The sequence below is a fragment of the Falco cherrug genome, chromosome 6 (assembly GCF_023634085.1).
Source record: "Falco cherrug isolate bFalChe1 chromosome 6, bFalChe1.pri, whole genome shotgun sequence".
NCBI classification, from domain to species: domain Eukaryota; kingdom Metazoa; phylum Chordata; class Aves; order Falconiformes; family Falconidae; genus Falco; species Falco cherrug.
In genome coordinates, this window is record NC_073702.1 from 19,552,414 (window position 1) to 19,577,090 (window position 24,677).

Sequence of the window (24,677 nt, forward strand, 5' to 3'; positions counted from 1 at the left end):
TTCCTGATCAATTTTAGATTTACTTAGAAAAAGCTTTTACAAGGAAAAAACGTTGAATAAAGATTCAGTGCTGACCCAATCTTCTTTTCTTACATCCAAACTGAGCTCAACTTTAGAAATTTTTCTTTACCTGAACCTAGAAGAAAATACTGCATAAATCTTTATCCTCCAGAAACATATACTGGGGATGATCCACTATAAAACAAACAACCCCCCCTACTCTTTTTAGTAACACCTCCAAAAAGGATAGGCATCTTTTCAGCTTACTTCAGCAGCTTTTCAACTTGAGCTGGCTTGCCAACCTCCTTTATGATGTCAACTTGGCTCAGATTCTGCCACCACAGGTTATCAGAAAGCTGAGTTCCATGGTTATTCGTGTTGTTTTTGAACATCATTTGCACGACATTTCAAGGAAAGTGAGATTCAGGAAAGTTTTTAAATTGATAGTGCAAGAGAATACATTTCTTTTTGGTACATACAAAGGCATTTTGTGATTCTCCAAGAAAAAGAGATTAAAAAACAGTATGTCCAGTTAACCTGACCTTTTGGAGTCTTCTAGTTTTTCTTAACCCCCCATTGTGCTTATTCTTTTGTTCATTAAAAACTTTGCAAGAGACATCAGTAACATGACACTCTGAAACTTCATCACCTAGAAACCAAATTTAGAAACTTGAAATGAAAAATTCAATCTTGTGAAGTGAAACTGCTATTGTTTTATTATAGCACGCAGTACATTGTGTGTATGTATTAAGATACCAAAGATAAACATTTGTACCAGTTGTTTTTCCATTGTATTTCAGTTATGAAATAAAGAATGACGCTCAAGCATCTGACTTCATTGTTCAGCATCTGATCTTGTAAATGACCTAGTTGTAAAACTCCCAACATTTTGAAAACCATATATTAACTACAAGAAGAGAATCAGCTACATTGCTTTCTATTTGTTACAAAATTTGCAGTTTCTCTGAATACAGAGATATTTGAGAGTTTCAAGCAGTGCTGGCTAGATTTTTCCTTTCTTAATGAAATGTCGATACTCTTAGTACACACTGTGTTTTATCTGAAATGACCTGAAGGTCTGAAATGTCTTCAAACACTTTGCAAGCAAATCTAGCAAGCTGTTAGAAGCCAGGAATTGCATATGCATGCAGGAATATCAGTCCTATTATTTATAAGAAAGCACCATCCGTCAGAATGTACTCTTAATGTGGCCTGCCAAAAAGCAGGATTTTTCATCGTGTATTTTGTGAATTAACATGTATTTTATTCTTCAACACGGTCAGGATGATTTTTCTAAGCACTGAATAATAAACTTTTGAATAATTTGAGGAATTAGCTTGCTTTCATAAGATGAAAAGCTTTGATCTATCTTTTTATCAATGAAGTTTTCATACTGAAGATTTAGATCATTTCCCCCCACATTTAATTCAATGAAGTCTACTTTAGGACATTCATTAATTCTGCATTTTAAAGAAATACATGAGACCAGTTAAAGAAAGTTTAATGATTAGTAATTGAAGTGGCCTAAATTCAGCTCCTCCCAAATAAGCTTTTTCTGATTACTTTTGGAAAATACTTATAGGGTACTATCCGTATTTACTAATCCAACTACACATATAACTAAGAAGCATTTTTTCTTCCTCCATCAGTTACTTAGACTATTAATCTCTGAGGTGACAGAACAACTCAAATTACAACACAAAAAAGTGACAACCATTTACCATTACTGATTACTTACTTTAAAATTATAACCCTTAAACTTGATCACTTCACGCTAAAGTTTCAAGTTTCATGTGAATTTACACAGTATTACAGTAATTTTTGTGTAATACAAGAAGACTCAGCTTTCAGGTATAATTGTTAATATAAACTCAATATTTAAATACAAAGTGTCATTTAACAAAGGGAGAACTAGTTACTTATGTTAAGTAACTGAGGCCCCTCATCTTCAATCGCTGAGCAAGACTGATAGCAAGTAGGAGGAAAGATCTTGCCACACGATAAAGCTATTAAATTTAACTCCCTTCACATAGAAAACAGGATTTTTAAACATGTATTTTCAATCTCAAAAAAACCCAACCACCAGAGGACTGCAAAAGATGTCAGGAGATCATCTACTCTATTGCTTTAACCCAAGCAGATGAGGGTAAAGCAAGGTATGTCTGTGTTAATTTCCAGTAAGTTGTTTCAGTCACTATAAAAGGATGATCCACTGTTTTAGGTTTTTTTGGAGGGGTGGCTTGTGGAGGGCAGTGAGAAGTGGTGTAATACTCCTTTTGCCAGTCTTGGCTTGAGTGGTCAAGCTCCACAGCTCTTGTTCCACTTGGAATTAGTCTCAAGACCTGTATTCTTGGACTTCTTTCAAGTTTGGGTTCACCCCCATTGGTTCTTCATATTTATAGGAAAGCAGAAGCAGGGGACGATGTCCATCATCTCTATCAGCTTGGGGATCTTATGTATTACATAAATAAGGACTACTCTTTGCAATCCAGTTCCTGCTGCTTCTCTATCAGGACTTCTCAAGCACTTTCCAGCTTTTCCATCCTGTAGGTCTCAAGCTTCACTGCCTATTGTCTGTTTTTCCCAACTGCTTCTTTTTATAGCAGTTGCTCAGTCACAAGTAAAAAGTTTTCATCTTTAGTAGTTTTTTCTAGGCTATTTCAGATAAGTCAACAGAATTTTCTGAAGCAATTCCACCCCTAAATTTAGTTCAAATACGCAAATAACTCATGTCACTGTGGTCCATTAGATCCCCTAAATTCTCTTCTAAAACATTGCTCAATGACTGGTATAAAAATCAACAACTCTGATAGCCCTCTGAAGTACTAGAACAAATTAGAGTGATCTTAATTTGGAATTTAAGCTTCTACTCATTCATGATCATTAATCACCAGTAAGTAGTTTTGAAACAGAGTATTATCTTCAAAATCCCATTTGATTTTTCCTTTGAGTTAAAAACAAAGTAATGATTAGGCACAATGAGCTAGTTTTGATTGAACAAATCAGTCATGTCTATCTAATAAAGATTTTATCTGTAGTACTATAATGAAGTGTCACTGAAATTAAGCTGTACTGTATCTACTATTTTGTACTTACCCACAGAGTTATTTATCCCAGCTATGAAGTCAGTCTGAATTTCTCATCATTAGTAATCCTTTAGGTGCATATGCACTGAATATTTAATAACTTGTGTTATTATTGTAGTTATTATTTTACCATGGGCAAATACTAAGTTTTTGCTATTGACAACAGTTTTTTCAAGTCTTCTGAAAGCTTATGTGCCCACCAGGTTCTCAAAGGACCTATTAATGGCTTAGAACAATTTTACCTAGTTTGTTATGCACTCCAGGACAAGTGTCATCAGGCTTCATAAATTTGATTACATCAAAATTATCCTTAACCTTTTCTTCTATTCAGAAATACTTCTCCTTTTTTTGTTTTAATAATTAGTTACAATTAAACTTTTTGAATACATAAACAAGGAATCAAGGAAAAAATAGGTCTCTTTCATTCCTCAATTGTTTTTTAAAAGGACAATATAAAATATCAATACAGGGCATCATACATTATTTTTAGTGAGCTTGTCTTTTTTGAAAACTGAAGGGGTGGGGGTAGCACATCAAAGGAAGTTTTCACGTGTGCTTTTGAAGACATAAAAAGTATTTATTTAATGGTTAGACTTGATGATCTCAAAGGTCTTTTCCAACCTAAATAATTCTATGATCTATTTTAGCAGCATTAAGCACCTAGCACCTAGGTAAGAGACATTAATCTAAATTAAACTTAATCGTTTTTGCACCAAATAACTGTATTTCAGATTCCTTGTATTAATATTGGACTACATTAATTACATTATCATGGGGTTTTGGCCAACTAAGATAATATTTGCCTCCCACATTCAGCATAAATATCTAAAATTCACTCAGCTAAGCTTTAAATTTATTTTTAAGACTGGAAATAATGCTAAATCTGAGTTGAAATTTCTAAATGACTTTAGGATGATAAAAGCTTGGAAGAGCTTACTCTTGCATTCCTTGCCCAGTATTATTTATTGAAACTTTCAGATGAAAAGTCATAGGTATTCATCAAATCTGAGCAAATACCGGCTATCTAAACCATATGGTTCAAGTGCCAACTTTTTTAGTAGGGCTGATGGTAGGGTAAGCAGATGGACAAGATTTCAAAGTAAAATAATTTACAACATGAATGACAAAGCTCTTAAGACTCTCCTAGTAACATGGATCATTAACTTTCATAAAAGACAGTATTACTGCATTTCCATAAATTTATATTCATGATAGATAAAAGCCACCATTTTCCTCACTTTGTAACTGCTAAAAATTTAGGCACTGACACACAAAACTCAGTTATACAGCACTTACTGATTACAAGACCAATGAAATTTATCAGGTATGGCTGGTTTAATCAGAAGGACAGAAAACTTACTTAATCTCCAGAAACAAAGCTGAGAAAGAAAAAAGTGAATTTGAATAGGAAAGCATCTTTTAATGTTCCTGTAACACCTAATTAATTTCAGCTGTGTTACTTGTGACAGTTCTCTATTTTTGACTTGGAGTAATATGAAAAATAAGTACCCATGTTTATGACTGCTGTTCAGCAGAACAACTGGGCTGCCTTGATCATACCCTAGAAATGAACCTGACATTTGCTACAATACAAGCATTAGAACTTGAAAAGTTAGTTTTGGATTAGCCTGCATATTACACTTCCACTTTAAAATCAAATGTTCCAAGTAGTCTGTGGAAAGAAATCTTACCAAATCTTAACACTTGTCATTAAAGACACTGGGTAAGAGCACCATTGACCTAAAAATCACAAGGAAAAAAAATGGGCAAGAAAAATGCTCGATATTAAAAAATATACAGCTAGAATTAAATTTCATGTGGATATTATTACTCCTAACTATATATATAATGAGTGAAAAAAATTGTTTAGCTTTTAAAAAATAATATATTGTATTTACCAGGTTTCAAATCATGTACACCACACAGAAAAACAAAGCCATTCATATTTATTTAATAATTAACAGGGATAAGAAATAACTTACAATCAAGCAAAAAAAAAAAAAAAAAAAAAGGACATGTTAAACCTGTACCTAATAAAAATAAATCATTACATCACACAGTGTCACAGTAGTAAGTTTAAAACTCCATTTTCATTTTCTTCCACAGAACTTGCATTAGGGAAAATATACCGCATCTTTCATTATTGATTCCTTCCATTTCTAAGTCAGCTTATTTGAGCTGTCAGACTTGAGGTTCTACTTGACTATATGATAGATGAACAAAGCTGAATACATTAACTTGGGGGGGAAATGGCCATCACTGATAAACTGCAAATACTATTAAAATCACTGGAAACAAAAACTAAAACTTACAGAAGTTCCTAACAAAAAGGGTAAAAAAGTATAAACATCAGAACTTGTTTGCTGAATACTGTTCCTTTTTCCCCTGCTTCAAAATTGGTTAAGTTTTCCAGCAAGAAAATAAAAGCGTAACATGCTAGAACACTGATCATAATTTAATCACTAGAATTTAAGTTAGAATTAACCCTAAAATTAACTGGCATACCTAAGTTTAAAAGTAGTAAGCATTTCCTCCTTCCCCATTTGTTTTTGTTATTATTTAGTGAAAAGCATACTGTTCTTTGACATTAAAACCCACATAATTTAAGGACCATCTTTTGGTGCCCTGCAACACGGCAAAAAAACATAGAGAGGGTTCACACATCTATGGGTATACATTTATACTTGGAGCACGTTCACCTGCATCAACTTTTTTTTTCCTTAATTGTGCTATCCTAATGGCACTCCAGGTATTAAAATACAGATGTAGTGAACCCAAGATAACAGCACACAGTTCAGCAAGACTACCCACAGATACAGGCATAGTCACTGTTCTTTCCACTGGACGATTTCATAAGCACGATACTAAGTCTGTTGAGCCCTTTAAATTAATAATTAATTTTGTATAATTCATTGATGGACTACTACAGAATTTTCTAGGGAAAACAAGTGACTAAAATATACAATTATAATTACAAATATTTCATCCTATGTAAAGCTTGACAAACTGAGCTCAAAATATCAACATCTGAAAATGACTACGGCAATGCAAGTTAGGAGAACTGTTCAGGGAAGTTCCTGAGATTTTATATTGTAGCAAATGTAATATACATGTACATAATATATGTTATTGCATTTACCTCAAAATAACTTGGGCTAACCCAACATTCAAATACAAAATATACTCTGAAAATTATTAGTAAAAAATAAGATCAGTACCATACAAAAAAGAAATGATTGAAAAAGATGATTACATTGCAACTCTTGCATGTGCTGTGAAATGTCTTACTCAATCTTCATCATAGCACAAGTTGGAAATTGCTAATTGAATTTTTTTTCACTAGAGATTTTATGCCCTTAACTGCAATTAATCTAAAGTAGCAATTTTAACTTGTGAAATAAAAGTATTTGAACAAGTGACCCTGTGATGATGAGTTACTGATAAAACAATTTACAATAGCACCATAATATTTAAAACAGAAAAAGCCTGGTTTCTTAACAGATTTTGAATAGCAGCAGAAAGTTTACGAATACCAAGCACTAGGGAAAAAGCAGGCTCACGTTACTTTTGTTGCATTTTATGAGCACTTTCCGTATCTCTTGGTGACTTCGTGTTTGTAACGTATGGGGAAAACAAATGGGTATTATTTTGGATCCTAAGCACTTGATGCCCATCTACAAGAAGGGCAGGAAGGAGGATCTGGAAAGCTACAGGCCTGTGTCTGACCTCAGTACCAGGGAAGGTTATGGAACAGATTAACCTGAGCACCATCACGTGGCACATACAGGACAGCTGGGGGATCAGGCCAAGCCAGCATGGCTTTATGAAAGGCAGGTCCTGGTTGACTAACCTGATCTCTTCCTATGGCAAGATGACCTGATAAGTGGATGAGGAAAAGGCTCTGGATGTCATCTACTTGGACTTTGATGAAGCCTTTGACACTGTCTTCCACAGCATTCTCTAGGAGAAACTGGCAGCTTTTAGCTTGGATGGGTGTACTCTACACTGGGTTACAAGCTGGCTGTACAGCCAAGCCCAAAGAGTGGTTGTAAATGGAGTCACATCCAGCTGACAGCCAGTCACAAGTGATGTTCCTCAGGGCTCAGTATCAGGGCCAGTTCCGGTTAATATCTTTATCAACGATCTGGATGAGGGGATTGAGTGTTCCCTCAGTGAGTTTGCAGATGACACCAAGTTGGGCAGGACTGTTAACCTGCTTGAGGAGACGAAGGCTTTACAGAAGGATCCAGACACGCTGGGTCAATGGTCTGAGGCCAATTGTATGAGGTCCAACAAGAAGTGCCGGGTCCTGCCCTTGGGTCACAACAAGCCCATGCAACGCTACAGGCTTGGGGAAGAGTGGCTGGGAAGCTGCCTGGTGGGAAAGGGCCTGGGGGTGCTGGTTGACAGCAGCTGAACATGAGCCAGCAGCGTGCCCAGGTGGCCAAGAAGGCCAAGTGCATATTGGCTTGTTTCCAAAACAGTGTGGCCAGCAGGACAAGGTAAGTGATTGTCCCCTTATACTCAGCAGTGGTGAGGCTGCACCTCAAATACTTTGTTCATTTTGGGCAACTCCCTACCAGAGGTGCTGCAGAGTGTCCAGAGAAGGGCAATTAAGCCGTTGAAGGGTCTGGAGAGCAAGCCTTATGAGAAGCAGCTGAGGAAACTGGGGTTGTTTAGTCTGGAGAAAAGGAGACTCAGAGGGGCATCTTATTGCTCTCTACAACTACCTGAAAGGAGGCTGTAGGCAGGTGGGGGTAGGTCTCTCTTCCCAGATAATTAGAAACGAGACAAAAGGAAATAGCCTTAAGTTATGGCAGGGGAAGTTTAGATTAGGTATTAGGAAAATTTCTTCACTGACAGTGTGGTCACATGTTGGAACAGGCTGCTCAGGGATGTGGTGGAATCACCATCCCTGAAGGTGTTTAAAAAATGAGTAGATCTGGTGCTTAGGGACATGGCCTAGTGATGTACTTGGCAGTCCCAGGTTAATGGTTGGCCTTGATGATCTCAAAGGTAAAAAATTAAATGATTCTATTATTCTATGATTAATTTTACTCAGAAATCAAGTCAGTACTGCAGCATTTTCTTTTAGTGTAATTCTGAAATACTTTTCATTTTTGCAGTTCATTTTGCAATTTAGTTGCGTGAGTATGTATATCCAATACAGTATGACATCTTTTCATTTTCCAGCTCTGTGTAGCAACTTACCGGTAGTATGAGTACAATAATTCACATTTTTTCTGTAGGTTTTCCATGAGCATGCTGAGGCAGCTTATTTACATCATCAGAATCTAGAGCTTCTGCAGTGTCAGCATGTTCACCATCTGACACATAATTTAATGGTACACTTCCAGGATGTTCAGCTGGTGTGAAGTTTTTCTTTACTGAAACATCACTTGCTGAAATAGACTTTTTCCTCCTTTTTTTGGAAGTAGCATGTGGCATACAGAAATTCAAATAAAGTGAGTCCATGCATGTAAGAGAGTCTTTGCAACAAAACTCAGGAGAATTCTGTGATTCCTTTGGTACTCGTACCTGTACTTTATTTTCATTCAAGTAATTTGATGAAAAGAAGTCTTCATAAGAAGCCTCTTCAGTGAAATAAGACTTGCTATATGTAGTAACTGCTTGCAAGAACTCTTTAGACCCTGATGAACACAGTTCTGAGGTAGCCAGTTTCAGACTAGGTAGTGCTTGTAGTTTCTTCCTCCTCCTGTTTTTAAGAATACAATCATTTCTGTGAACAGGGAAGCTTCTATCCAATGAACATGTATTTAAGTCTTCACTATTCATAGATGAATTAGAGAGATCATCAATCAAAGCAGGAAGAGTATTTAACTTGACTTTTTTTTTGGAAGAAGTAACATGACCCAAGCCTTTGATTTGGAGAAGAGAACTTCCATTTGCAACTGAAGTAGTCATGCTATTTTCATCCTTCTGATTTTTCTTTGGAAAGTTTTGTAGATCTTTCTTTTCTAAAGACAATTTATCAATCAAAGTGTGCTGCAACATCTCTTTCTTTCTTAAGCATCTTCTGCTACGTATTTTTGGTGTTAAGCTCTTCTGCTCATAGCTACATGAGGGAGAATTTACTGATGTACTCATGGATACATGAATATTAGTCCACGTATCACAGGCGTGTTTTACTACTTCTGCTTGCAGTCTCTCTAATTTATCAGTTACCCGAAGAAAATCATAACTTGTGTTCAAGCAGTCTTCCATTTGCTCTCCTGCAAAATAGAAAGAGTGGCAATATTAATGTATTTAACAGAACAGACAGTACCAATTTCTTAGAAAAATATGAATGAAATTACTGAAAGAAGAAAACAAGGATTTAGCCACTTCTCTGGATATTACATGGCAAGTCATCAAAAACTAAACTGAAAACAGATTAGAAACAAAGCACATTCTGTGTTGACAAGAAGCTACAAAAGCTTTAGCTATCATGTCTTCTTACATGGTAGTAAGTACCCGTAAGTCCTGTTCTGCTTTCTGGAAACAAAACAGCAGAGAAACTCCCTCTCACTCTTGCACTTGTGGAGAAAATCAGCAAGATTTTACACTGGTAAAGCAAGCTGTAGTAATACTGGAAATGCAGTGAAAATTTTTACTACCACAGCATTATCACCACCTTGTAGTTTCTGCAGTTAAGATGAAATTAAATACAACATCACAGTATCATACCACATACATTACACAATGTATTAAAAATAGTTAGAATGTGGAAAAATATGTCATTTCTTGTAGCTATTCTTATGAAATTATTTTGGGGGAGGTGATACACAGAATTTATTCTTAACTCTTCCCAATAAATCGCTCTGAAACAGGCTAGTATCTCTAATTATTCAGAATACACTTTTAAAAATCCTGTTCTAATCTGATTATTGCAATAGATGCTTTTGTTTAAATACACATTGAGTGCAATGTTTCAGGAATATTCCTGTAAGTGCTCCTGTAGGTTTTAGGGGAAATCTTGAAGTTATTTCCTTAGTAAACATAAATATTTTTAAACACATGGTGTAGCTACCTAAATTAAGACAATGACATGATGCAATCAGACTCCCATACTGACAGTTGAAAAAGTCTTAACTTAAATCCTCAAATTAAACTGGATTCTTGAGCATTAACCATTATTAACCAACATATTCTATCATATATATATTCATATATACACACCATATACTCTATTCACTATCTTGCAAACACAAATATAAGGGCCACTGTCACAGAGCATCAGATGGAAGCTAATATTGTCATGAGATGTGGAAGTCTATTCTCAACATGATTACACTGTGCAGTTGCAAAGCTCTCAAATCATGATGTTCAATCTCATCGGCACAGAAGTAATTTACCAAAATAAAGTTTATTGGCATAGCTATGCTAATTCCAGTATTAAGCTGTTACTTTTCCCTAACACTGCATGAAGATATACTAAGCTGTCTCAGCCTACAAGATACCGGCCCTGTTCTCAAGTAAGCCAGCATGACAGAATTCCTGTAGGATGTCAACAAAATACAACACCTGTAAACAGCATGAGGTATAGCTTACTGTTGAGGTAGAACAGAGAGTACTCAGAGAACTGCTCAGGTGGCCCTCATTATGAATTCTAAAGACTATCTTCTCCTTATTTTTCTACCGAGATCAAACACCAGCGTCTCACTTCAGCTTTTTGCTCATGTGACTGACAGAAGACATGAGGTCTGAAGTACGTACCCATTGCATACATGATCAATGCTCTTTAGATGCCCACTGACACAGCTCAACAGCTGTCACAATTTTTTCCCTTATATCCTGCTACTATGCCAAAACACAGGAACAAACCCCTAACTTTATGAGAATAAGAATCTTGATAATAAACTACTTGAATTCATCTGCACCCGTACAACATTTTAAAGCTGATTTATTTTTACTCTTAATTTCTTTGAAACCTGAATACTTGAGCTGGAAAATACATTAGGTTTCCTTTTAAATGCAAGTTTTTCAATTGAAAATTTGGAAGACATTTCAGTTCTCTGAGCTGTCTCTCTCAGTTATGTTGGTTTTTTTTGCTTCCCACATCACACTGTTTAGCACTCACTCTGTATTCTTTACATGACCACTGTAAGAGCAGAGAAGCCTGACACCATGACAGGACAAGAAACCATCAGTGGTGTGAGGAAAGAGGAGGAAGTGAGGCAAGCAACACAGCAGTAAGGCAGAGCACTCGCCCAATGTGATTCCTCATGCTCCATTTTCCTTGAAATCTTCTACATACTTTGCCAGTTAAGAAAAACTAAAATAATTCAGCTTTAAATATGAACGATGATGTACAGTTACCATTTCAGTATGCAGTACTTCACAAAGTAAGTTAGCAGGCCATGTTTTAGAGTATGTGTGTGTATACACACACACACACACGCATATGTATAAAAAAAGTTGTGTTAGTTACCTGGTAATGATATATCTTCTGAATTAGTTAACACACAAGTAGACAGCGGACAGTCTCCTGGTGAACTGCTTGGAGGTATTTGAGATGCTTGTGAAGCTAGGAATTTGTAAATAATAAACTAGTTAGCCCTATGCAAACATACAGATTTCCACACCATCTATACATACTTCAGAACAGCTCTATTGCAAGAGAAAACGCATTACTCTGCCAATTAACTATAACCATATAAATTATTATAGACTGCCCAGCAGCATCTCAAATTTACATAGTAACAAGAAAGCTATTAGATATTCTACAATTTTAAGCAATTTTTTCTAGATAACTCAGCACCACATTTTTTCTGAACCTAAAGAATGATGGCAATATTATAGACCTTTCTAAGGCAGTTGAGGCATTTTACTAAAGTATCTGTCAAATTCTGCAATTAGCAGCAAAGCCTTGACATGGCAGCATTGCTTTTCAAAATGGTTCAAGGTATTACTTTAAAACTCAAAGAGAAAACAAATACAAGCCATATAAAAATAAATTAAGATTTAATTTTTCATCAATGTGTCACTGGTTCTTTACTTCCCCCCCACAATAATTTTTGAAATTATAAACTGACAATGCAGTCAATGTAGCAAATACTACAGATTCCTCTCCCCTCAAAAGATGTTCCACATTTCAACAGTTTTTATAACCACTCGCAAAACGTAATGACTTAGATCTCAGTATTTTCATAGTAAGGTAAATCAACCAGTAAAAAATTATTTGAAAACTGCAATCTAGATTTAATTCACCAGGTTCACCAGGATCTGCATTTTGAAATCAACTGATTTATTCAATTTGGTCATTCTAATGTTATTTTTTTTTAATCCTGTTCTTCAGTACCTGGACACATGCCTCATCAATTTTGGACTCTTTTTTTTTTTTTTTTTTTTTAAACTGTTGGCTTCAGAGCAATAACATTACAAACTCTGTCAAGTACAGCGTTCATATGAAAAGTTAACAGGAAATAAGATCTAAAGTCTTCCTGTGAAGTTTAACCAATTTACAAGCTTCAGAAGTCTAGCTTAAACATTAGTCCTCTTGAGCAGTCTAGTGATTTAAGAATCATTGTCTTCTGTGACTTCTGGTCACCTTCAATACAAAGCAACTAAAAGCTAAAGCATTCACACCTACTTGAAACCTGAGAAGAGAGGACATGCAATCAAGTAAGTGATGAAATAAATTCTGAAGGCCTGAGCAAGAGAAGCACTCCAAAATAGTAGCCATTTGTGCATGTTCATGGATAAGCACAATTTAACTTCTTACCCGTAGGAGAAACATTTTCTCCGTTTTCCTTCTTTATTCTTCTTTCCATTGCACTATATTGATCTTTTATCTTAAGAGAGCTGTATACAAGCGAGCCATTGTCTTCAAATAGTAAAACTGGCACATCAGTTTCTACACAAAGAAATTACATTCATACATTAATATTTACATGCTATAACAGCTTCAGTTGAAGTTTTGGGTTTCTTTTTCAAAAAAAAACCCTAGTAAAAAATAGGTTCCTTATACCTGACATCACTACAGATGCCTTAATACCACAAACTTGCAATAAAAAGTCAGCTATTTTTCACGCTGACATGCATACAAGTAAAAAAACCCCAGAAAAACCTCATGAAGTGCTTTAAAGAAATAACTTAAGATATTTGAATCTTAGTCCAAAGTAGTTCTTACCAGCATTAACAGCTATCTTTTGTAAATCTAATTCTTTAGCCATCTGGTCCAGTCTTCTCTGCAGCTTTCTATCATTTTCTGGACTTTTTTCAACAAAGCCTTTTGGCTGCATACATTTGTGCTACAAGACACACAAAACTATTAATTATATGGTATAAAAATGCAAGAAGTAACTACGCTTTCTGTTTACCTACCACTTTATGACAGCATTTATTATCAGTGTTTAACTCTATGCTACTTATCACCTCCTTGAGAATAACATGTAATTGCAGAAGTTTACAAGTGAACTTTAACACGAAATAATAAAGAATGTAGCAGATTTTTTTTTTAGGTTACATTTTAGTAAAAAGGAGATTAACTTCCTATCTTGTCTTTTTTGCTTGCAGCAAAGCTAAGATTTGAAGGATTTATTTTTTTTTTAATATCAGGATTTGAGGGCTTGTCATAACTCCACGAAACATAAGCCACATGACAGTCAAGCTTTTTTGATTAGTTAGTCATTAGGTCATTTTAATTAAAATCTTCATTTCTTTATTCACCAATATATATAAACCATTTTTATTATCCTTTCTTCAGACAAAATGTCACATAAGCACAGACACAGCCTACCTTTAAAAATCTACTGAGATGGATAGGTAGAATTTACAGAATGTTCTGAAAACAAATAGTTCAAATGCCTGAGGTCAGGAAGTCAAGTTCAAACTTTAAAGTTTAATACTCTAGGCCTATTTAAAAAAACTAAAACAAACACAAATAATCACATACTCACTTTTTTGATCAGTAGTGGTAATGCTTCATCAGCATCTACTGCAGGGAATAAGGATTCATCAACACGTACTCCAGCTTCTTGACACCTGTATAATAAATTAGAGCAGGTCTGGTGCTTTTCTTTTTAAGAATAAGAACCTTTATTGCAAAGAGAGTTGCCTGAGCCCTGTAATAATGAAGCACCAACCCTTCCTAAGTATGTATCTTTAGCCTAATTACTGTAATGCTAAAAATACACAAAACCTCTATTACACACCAAATATAGGATGTTTTTTTTCCCCAATGATGCCCTCTAAATTGCCATTAAGAAACTCAAATATTCCTACTCATATATTATTTTTCATACATTAAAAAAAAATCACTGCATTAAGTCCTTCTGGCCAGATTCTCACGAATCTCAAATCTTGCCCTGATTTTTGTGAGGACTGTAGGCTTTCATTGTTCACTACCTAATGAACTTAAGGTCAACTTCATCACTGTAACCACAGTAAACTCCTAACTCCGATCTACAGAATGTCATGGTTGGGGCAACAAAGAATTCTTTCTTCAGGCAAATGAGGAAGAAGGCTTCATCTGACCTGGCTTTTACATCTTACCCATCAGTCTCAGTTTTCTGCCTTATCTTTGTATATACAATGCTAAAAACAGCGCCTTATTGAGAAGCAATCTACACTTATGCAAACTTTTTTTAATTACAAAACCAAAAATCCAGCTGATACCTTACCCCTAGTTTTTCCTGTCTTTCCATTTCGAAGACTGATGTTAGAACAGTGGAGCTAAAGTTATCTTGAAATATGATGCAGTCTTGTGTACACTAAGGTTAACAGTTGGACTTAATTATCTTAAAGGTCTTTTCCAACCTAAATGATTCTATGAAAATAAATAAAACATTCCAAGTTTGGGAAAGAGTATGGAACTGTAATAGACTACACTAGATTCCCCAAGAAGCCGTTCAAAACTGTGATTCTAGTGACACCTAGTGATCTAACTGCTATAAAGTTTTTATCTGGAGAATTAAAAACTGTTTAGTTACTCAGTTTTAACAAAGAAAAGAGCCAAACTACTACATGTATTTGCCAAACCCGCTGAGTTTAGAGTTCGCTGGAGTAGCATACAGAGATATCCAGCACACTGGACTTCAGTGGCTGTTATTATATATAAATTCTGGATAATAATCAGCATAGATATAGATGACATTAAAATTTACATTCATTCAGAGAAGCTAAACAGAGAAAAAATTGACCATTAAATATCCTACAAGAATTTTTTACTTTGCAGACAAATCTGAATGTAAATTATCTATCTATCTTATTTGTGACATGAGTTACTGTACCAAGAATATATGGGTAGCATTTCCCAATTCTGGGTTTCATTTGGAAGCATTAAGTGTTCGTAATTTGGACACAGATTGTAGCAATTTTGTCTTATGCAGGGTTCTTTCTGTTGTTGGGTTTTGGGTTGGGGTTTTTTTGGGTTGCTTACTAAGGTAATTGAGTTGAAGAAGCAAGATTTTTTTTTTCAGTGATCCCAAAGTTGTCACTTATTTTGCATTAAACTTACAATTTGTTTACATGAATCTTATAGCAAGTCCACAATTTTGTGCACTGTTTTTAAAGTCAGACATATCTGCCATTCTTGGAAAACAAAAAAAAGGAACACTTTTTAAAAAATTAAAAATACATTTACTATGGAGTAATGACTTTTTTAGAATTTCAACTGTAATTTTTTTTAAAGAGTCTTCTTCCCAATCAAATTACTTCCTATTAAACTGTAGAACTGCATTAAAATAGATGCTCATAGTATAAAACAGAAGCTTCCAATAAAAGTTTGAGGCAGATCATTGTAGAGAACACTGGAAATCCAGTAAAAGTTCAGCAAGGCAATGTTCACTAAATACTGCACAAACCCTTGTAATTTGTGCTGCCTTTTATGGAGAAAAGTCAGCATTTTTCAGATCATAGGCCATGCTCCTCAGAGGCTCAAGCACTGCTCAGGGAATGATAACACACGAAAACACATCCAAACATTCCCAGTTTACTTTGTTATGTTCCTAGGTTTCTGGTTTAGAGATGGTCAGGTGCAATACTGTATTTGGTTTTTGATAAAACTGCATGTTTCATTGCTTCAGCATTTTTTTGAACCCACATAAATCTTTGCTGACTATGATTCTGCAACAAGCAGTTCTACAGCCTAACCATCTTTTGCTAAAAACCATCATTTATTGTTTTCTCTGAAAGTGCACTCAGATATATTCATGTGATGCTTTCCAATTCTTCTACTGGAGAGGAAAATACTCATTCTTCCTTATTCAGCCTTTACATATCAAACTTTGTGTTCACAAGAGTCTCTCCCCCTCCACTCCCACTTCTTTTCCAGGCTGAAGTATTCTTGTCTCTTCAATCACATCTTGTGAGAAAACAGTAACTTCAGTCATGCTCATTGCCATCCTCTGGCAACATTCCAAAAGTAACCATGATAAAATTCTGTCATTCCACTACATGAGGCTTTATGTTCTATTTAATTTGATTTTTGACTACTGTTGAGGTAACTGCTATGAAAAGTTACTTAAGTCCCCAAATCTTCAATTCTCCCCTCACGCAGTATGATGATAATTTTCTTTCTGATACACTTAGAGAAGACTTACACTTCAGTCTCCTTGACACCTGCAAGAATCTTACTCCCTTCACTGTCTTAGCTTCTTAACAGAACTTCTTCCATTTAAAGTAAACTTCTTTTTCAATTTGAGCACTGTCACAGAACTTCTTGGGTTCTGGAGTTCCAGTATGAATGCTGGTTTTATACTGTAGCCATAATTACAAGAAGTTTTTATGAATTTGAACAACCATCAACAAAGCAATTAAGACCAAGAAATAACTAAAATATTTGGCTTTGCGCTGCACTCCAGAAAGAGTCACCCAATCCCCAGTCTACACTAGAAAGTTGCCCTTTATTATTACATTTCCTGAAATGACATTTCCCAGCATTTCTGACCATTCTGAGAATGCTCCACTTGCTACTGAACTGAATGGAGGAGCTGGTTATTCAAGCCATCTTGTTTTAGTAACTCTAAAACTTCAACTCATACAAACTCTGTATTATTTGCTTCCACAGTTATTGGGTTCAAACTAAGCTTTCACTCATACAGAACCACTATTTTAATGGCACATACTATTCAGTCCTTCAGGTTTAAATTGTTCCAGGGTTCAACAGCCTGTCTTCTGCCTGCCACATCTATGAGATACTGATATACTGTAATTCAAAGTCAGGCACTCCAGTTCCCTCATCTTATTACAAAAAGTTTTAGCACGTAGGCTAGCACAGACTCATTTTAATTTTGTATTGTCTGTGCCTCATTTGAATAACCCTATGACTAGTGAGACTATTCATTACTATCTCTTACATAGAGCTTCCCCCGCTCCTGACCTTTGCTCAAGGATATCACATTCCTATGAATTCTGCCTAGAGTATACATAAATTTAAGTTGTATGTTCTTGTGCACCTTTTGGCATTAACTTTAAACTGAAAGGCAGAAGAAAAAGATTACAGAGAACTTCAATCATACTTCACAGCTCTGAATCATAGAGTCATTTAGGTTGGAGAAGACCTTTGAGATCATCAAGTCCAACCGTTAACCCAGGACTGCCAAGTCCACCATTAAACCATGTCCCTAAGCACCACATTATGCATTTTTTACACTTCCAGGGATAACGATTTCATCATCTCCCTGGGCAGCCTGTTCCAAAGCTTGAAGCTTGGGTCCCCCTCTGCAAAAACATACATCTCTACTTCAAATGATTCCCACAGTTCCCACAAACCTCATCTTCTAAGCCATATACCAAGACCTTGCCTTGTCCAGAGCATGACACTAGGAACACTTTAAAAAAATACCACGAAGATTCTAGCCTTCTCTTTCCTACCAAACAGCTTAAGTTCTCCCTCCCAAACCTTTCTCTTTTCTTTTCCTTTGCTGCTGGTATCCAGCAACCGTTAGTTTCTTGAGGCTTTTATACCTGGGTCTCAAAGCTCCATGATGTCCCCTACATTATCACATATCCAGCTGTTTCTCTGTCTGAGCTTTCCACTGTGTTCATTCACTCAATACCTTCTAGTATTGCAGAAGAGACTCCTGTGGTCGAAGTGCTATCACAATGCATTTCTGCATGATAACGTCCTACACCCTACGCTGTAAGGCTCTCATTCTTCTTCCATTGCAGATGTTACTCACCTGGAATTTTCTGGGTTCCTTTGTACTACAGCACATCCAAGTCCTCAAATAGCTTATAGTTCCTGTGACTAAGGTTTCAAATTCCATATTAATATACTTAGCCACCTGAAGAGCATATTTAGTTTTATAACCAAAAATTCCTACTGAAATGACCATCATTACTAGACACTCAGATAGCACCAGGTCCCAGAAAGATCTGTTTATATGAATAAAATTTTGCATGACCCTCATTTTTGAGAGGTTAAGGTATTTCTCCCTTGGTATTAAAGCTGGCTGGTTGTGCAGCGGTAACTTCTATATACGACATTCTTTTTAAAAATAAAAAAAAAAAAGAAAAATCCTCCTTCTGCAGAACTGCATGAACTTCTTGCCTGGCTAACAGCCTTGCATCACAAGTTTTGCAGTTGTACTGGCTTACATTGAAGCGGTGGCTGAGCTCAGTTTTTACCTCTTCCCCCCCTCCCCCTCCCCCCCTTTTTTTTTTTACTTTTGCACTTAGCAGACTTTATCTCTCCATGTATATTACAACTGGTATAGGAAAGGACCTCTTTACTTGACTTATATTCTAATTTCTATCATCACAGCAATCTATCAGTTGGAGTGTTCAAGTATAACACATGCATATTCTTAACACTGCATTTTGCGCTTCATCTGAAATCTGAGTTAGACCTCAAAAGCACTTTGTAAACTCAGAGAAGCAGCTATGGACTAGCAAATTCTTATGGACTGGCTGCACAGCTGAAATTTGTGGGGTTTTTTTTCTTTTTCTTTTTTTTTTTTAATTTAACTTTTTCCATATGGTAGTTGAGACTCTTCAAGCAGTGCTGTTCTGAACCTGCCAAATGTCTTCAAAACCAGACTACATATAGATCTTTTTCTTTCTGGAAAGGAGATATTCTGACTACAGGAGTTAAGTACAGAAACAGTACAATGTCCCTGATGAAATGTGTTTTTCCATATGAAAATGGAAGAACTCTATTCAACATAAATATCTTGTCTTCACTTGCCTATGCATGCCATCTGAGAGCAAAGGAGTGGAACACTGGATGGTTAACAAATATACTACAGAACTACTTCAACACATTCATTTTTCAAGAGTTAACATTTTACCTTTTTATGCAAGTAACATTCTTTGTAATAGGAACAGTCATAGAAAAGTTATCATTTACTTAGATTAATCACTATCACAAGTACATTAAAAAAACCACCCAAAAAGTACTGTACTTTAGTTTTGAAATAACACTACTACAATCCATTCTCTCTGGAACAGGTCACATTCATTATATCCATGAGCACTCACTTCTCCACCCAGAGTACAGAAACTGTTTTTACACCCATCTTCTGTGCTTTTCTCCATGTGGCCAGATGTCCATCTTTGAAGACTACATGGGTCACATGCTTGTTCAAAGTTTTTGAAACCTGCAAAATACACAAAGAGCTCATCTTTAAGTCTGATAATCAGAAGAAACCTAATGAAACTAGTTAGCATAGTCCTTTTACAATGTATTAACCATTAGCATAAAAACACATTCTAAACATTATGTCAAGGACTCTTTTGACCTTTCCCACCTTTGCAAGAAGCCTCAAGCAATAGAAACTCAAGGATCATTGATCAAGCCAATGCAAGTATGCTAGAAGGCTAGACTAGCCTTTTGTTTTCAAACTTCTTTTCTCTTAAGTTAACATTTTCATCTCCCTACTCTAGCTGCATCATTCATCTTACCACATTTTTATTTATGTAGCCCAACTTAATTTTTTATGCAACAGCTAGTAAGAGTAGATGCCACTATTCAAAGAAATGCCCAAATGACGTCTTTTATTTTGCAAAAAACTCACAGGCTTAAAGAGTACAATTAACCTCATCCTTTAAACTAATTCTCATCAATAAAGATGATCACTTCTAGTTTTGAGGTAAGGCTGAAGGTACTAAAAAAAAATCCCCATGGAAACATTTTAAAAAGTGAGAAATACAGAAAACTTAAGTCAGTACAACAAACATCATACCTAATGTTTTCATTATGTTGTACAACTGATCAAATTTTCAGTTATCAGCCTCTATTGACAACTAAGCAATAATTTTTTTAGTTCTAGATACCCCATTCTTCACAACCAAAGGTTCCTTTTGTGAAGACTCAACATCCTACACATAAAACTTATCAGCTGTTTTGACTGTTGACATGGTGAGATCAATACAACTCATTTTACAGCAGCATCTTCTCAGCACAGCAAATGGAAACAGCTCTGTAGCTTTCTGTTGTGCTCTCAATTGCACCACTATACTTGGCTCCCAACATATTGGATCTGTATTTGGCTTTAAGAAAACTATTCAGCTTTTCCAAAAATTTATGGTGGTGAGCTGATTTATTACTTCTTGGAAGACAAAAAGCCATGATATTTAAGTGTCTAGGTATAGAGACCAATGAATCTCTTTTGGTATTATGACTCCAGATACAGTTGCTTACTCACTTATGCTAGTATCCCACTCACAGCCCATGTCCTAAGGAGACAGATGCTTGATAGAGCTTTGCCTCCAAATGATGCAGGAGCACTACCTTACACCTCTTTCTAACCTCACATCTCCTCCCTTACCCTGGATGTCCTCTGCTGCTCAGCTCACTTGAGATGTCTGAATCAAAAATCTAGTGAAAAACTAACTTAGAATTTTATTTCCTGACACAGTGAGCCAAGCCAGCTTATTATCATGTGCTCAATGCAATAAAAAGGGAAGCATCTGGAATAGTGAAGAGGCAGGACCACACCTTTTCAGTCACAGGGATTTTCTAAATAGGCTCATCTGTATCATCTGCCTGCACCTTCTACCATATCCAGCTAGTTTTTCATCAACTTGAAGTATTTTGGAGCCTTATGCTTTTTCCTATTTTCTGTGAGAAAAATCTAGTACCAACAGAACAGAATTACATAGATCTGATAATAACTCAAGTAAGAAATATTTCTTGTTCTTTTGTGCTGTACTTAGTGAGAGCTGTATTTGCTTTATAGTAAAAACAGTTAATTTACTGTTCTGTCACACTATCTCAGCTAAATTCATACAAGAAGAGGCTTTGGGGAGACCTACACATGCCCACTTAAAAAGCACTGGGAGTTCACACAAATGTTTAGAGCATGATGTGGGTTGTAAAAATCTCCATTAACCAGTAATAATGTACAAGAAGGGAAGATGCCAGTTTGACTTTCATCTCTGGCGGAAATTTTACAGCTGGCAATTAAACATACTTTGCACCTACAAGTCAACTATACTTGATACAGAAAAAAATCACTGATACTTATACAAAGACAGATGTATTTCTACTAACACTTTCTGGAGTTTAACCACATTTGTGGCAGAGTGAATGGAAGAATAAAATTTCATGGTACCTGGGTTAGAAAATACTGTAATAACAACAGAGCAGCTGCCTACAAGTTAAGCTGCCTACAAGTTCAAGAAAAAAAACATAAAACCCATAAGGTACATACTTGTACACCAAAGGTTTTTAACACTGAGATTTGGCTTGCCCACACTATGTGGCAAGCCCCATACACAAGTGCATGCTATCATATTAATATACAAAGATGTTTAGAGATATAAGGAGGCTTTAAATACATCTTCCACCTGTCACTAGCATGAATTTTACAGCATATCTGTCTTTTCTCAGGCCTGTGTTTATCTTCCTTCCTGTACCTTAAAAACTCATACTACGAACAAATACGCATGACAAGCAGAACAAGCAAGCTAGTTCGTAACTAATAGCACTAATAGCTTTCCTATTGTATTTATTTCAAAATAGCTTACTTACTTTTGCTCCCATATCAAGAAGTTGCTGTTCAAATGTGTTTGAATAATTTTCTGTTCTGTTAGATGACCAAACTTCTACAAATGCAGAAATACCTTGATCAGAAAACAACAAGCAGCTAATTAAGTATATAGTACGGTAAAACTGGTTAGACTGACTTTCCAGCAAAATTTTGCTTTTATACATACTGCATTCAGTAGCAAATACAGCTTTTAATAAACTGAGTATCAGATGTTCTTTTTAGAGTATTTCTATCCCTTATATTGCTGTAGTGGAACAACCTTAGAAGTTAGACAAAGTGAAAAGTTGTTTAACTACTGTCAGTTTAAAACACACTACCAGCTTACAAGTAATGCAGCATCTTTACATGACTGCTTGCCTTTATCATTATTTAATCACTGCTAATCTTCAGGCTAATAAAAATGTTAAGACAAGTTGATGTAACACAAGTTACAGAACATAACGAAATAAACAGAATTATTCCTTCCCCAAAAGCCCAGAAAACTGCAGAAATATTACTTAACAATTTCCAGTTGACTTCAAATTCCACTTTATTTACACTGAATCACCCCAAACTGAATACATATCACAGGGGCTAATACAATCTCATGCCAGGTGGTTTATGAAACTCTAGGTATATCACATTTAAGTAGCTTCCTTTACCAACCAGATTAATAATCTCTCCAAGGAATGAAATCAGCCATGGGTGAGAAGGTCTTTAAACAAACCAACCCAGAAATATTGACAAGGAGGGATAAGTAAATGAAACTCGTAACAATTCCTGCATTAATTTTACTTAGGACAAGCACTAAAAAGACCTACAGCTCCACTATGACAATTTCAAAATTTGAATGATGAATCAGTAAAGTCCCAAAAATCTGGAGAAATGCTATTTCACCAAAAACAACTTTACACAAACTCTCTGCAGGCCAGACAACTCCCAGAACTCATAAATAAAATTGAAAGTGTCAATTTAAGAGGGTCATCCTTGGCAAACACTGCTTAATTATCTTAGTTACTACGTGTGTCCTTCCGTTTAATTATTATGTAGCATCACCTGTCTTCTTTCTAAATGAAAATCCTAACACTCTTAACAGTAGTACTTTTATGAAGATTAGCGTATTTTCATAATTGCTAGAAATACTCTTAACATAAAAGAGAAACTTGATACATAAAACACCTTCTTAGTCAAACCACAGGGAAAAATCTTAGCAGTCCTGTTACAGATTTGCTAAAATCATTTTAATAGAAATATAGAGGAATAAGAAACAAAACAACAAGCAACAAGTAGCAGATTTGCATTCAGGGTAAGAACGAGTTAAAACAGAAGTGCTGTTGCAGAGGCAGGTATTTGTAACCTACAGAGCAGGAAGAGCACCTCCTGCTCCAATCCTTCTGATGGTGAGGAGGGGGTTGCTGTTGCTGACAATTGAGCAGAAGGACCTGACAACGTCACCCCAATTGCTGCAGCATTTGCAGTACAACAGGACCGATAACGGCCCCTTTAGGGCAGGCAGTGGGTCTGAGCAGAATAAAGGTGAATCTTTGATGGCGAAATTTAGATGTTTGAAAGCTGGTTGTGAATAGGACTGGATAAAGATTCGAGTTGATTGTTACTAGGTAATTGTGATGTAGAAAAGTTGGTGAATACAAAAACAACTTATTTGGTGTTAAAACTTCAGTGAAAAGAACTTGTTACAGTTGTGGGGACTGCTGGCCACCAGGAAAACATCCTGAAACCTTTAAAGTACAAACTAACAAAACAAATAATAATGCCAAATTCACCAAAATCTTTGTTGGGATGAGATTTATTAGACCATCTAGACGTTTAAAGAAGGGGAAATGAAACCAAAAGTTAAAAATGATCAATTAATTAAAATGTTGAGCTTCTAAAATAAAATACACTCTGTAGTAGTTCTACTCATGTAAATATGTGTGTTTTACCATGACAGTGACTTGTAATGGAATGCACAGATGAAACTCTGCATTGTGATTTAAAGAACGAAGTCAAAATTTCTTGGTGACTAAGTATCCTTTACTGGCAGCGCTGGATGCACGGGGGATCCTTCCGCCTAACGTGCATGTCTGAAGTAACTAACTATCTTATATTTATACCATAAAACAATGACTATTCAATTAACGCCTATATATAGTCATTACCTAAACCCGCCTACTCTCGCTTCGTATGTTAATTAGCTTATCAGTCCTTTGCCTGCCCAAATTCTTCCAAGAACTGTGGGCAGGGGTCCTCGGGACGTGGGTGGTGGTCTTTGGGAGGAAGGCCGTAGGTCTTCCTCAAGGTGTGCTTTTCACCTTTTGCCAGAAAATGCTGAGCTGGCTGTTTTCAATCAGCTTTTGCTATCTGTCTTTCCTCCTTGGGTGTTAAGATGCCATCAGATAACAGGATGTCCACAGCCTCACAAGGTGTCTGTAGACACACAATACACAAATTTACTCAAAGAATGCAAGTATAGTAATTAGGTCATGTAACCATAGTTTGAAAGAAATAATTAATGAAATAACTGATGAAAGAAGTAGTCTGTTTCTCTTTCGTTAACTTTCTCTAACAAGGGGCCTGTTTATAAGTTATCTAGAGGGAGCGACTAAAAGAAACAAGCAGAAGACACAGATGGTCGACAAGGACATAAATTAGCTCAGACGGTAAGAACACTGCA

The 24,677-nt window shown here is 35.9% G+C and overlaps 1 protein-coding gene across 1 annotated transcript in view; it reads right to left on the bottom strand.

Annotated features, from left to right (window-relative positions):
* MCPH1 (microcephalin 1) overlaps positions 1 to 24,677 on the bottom strand; it is a 135,585-nt gene that overhangs the window by 109,209 nt on the left and 1,699 nt on the right. The window contains 9 exon segments of the mRNA XM_055713904.1: positions 543 to 649; positions 8,298 to 8,331; positions 8,334 to 9,319; positions 11,518 to 11,613; positions 12,811 to 12,942; positions 13,219 to 13,339; positions 13,988 to 14,072; positions 19,512 to 19,630; positions 22,006 to 22,097. Of these exon segments, the coding sequence (XP_055569879.1) occupies positions 543 to 649; positions 8,298 to 8,331; positions 8,334 to 9,319; positions 11,518 to 11,613; positions 12,811 to 12,942; positions 13,219 to 13,339; positions 13,988 to 14,072; positions 19,512 to 19,630; positions 22,006 to 22,097 (1,772 nt within the window).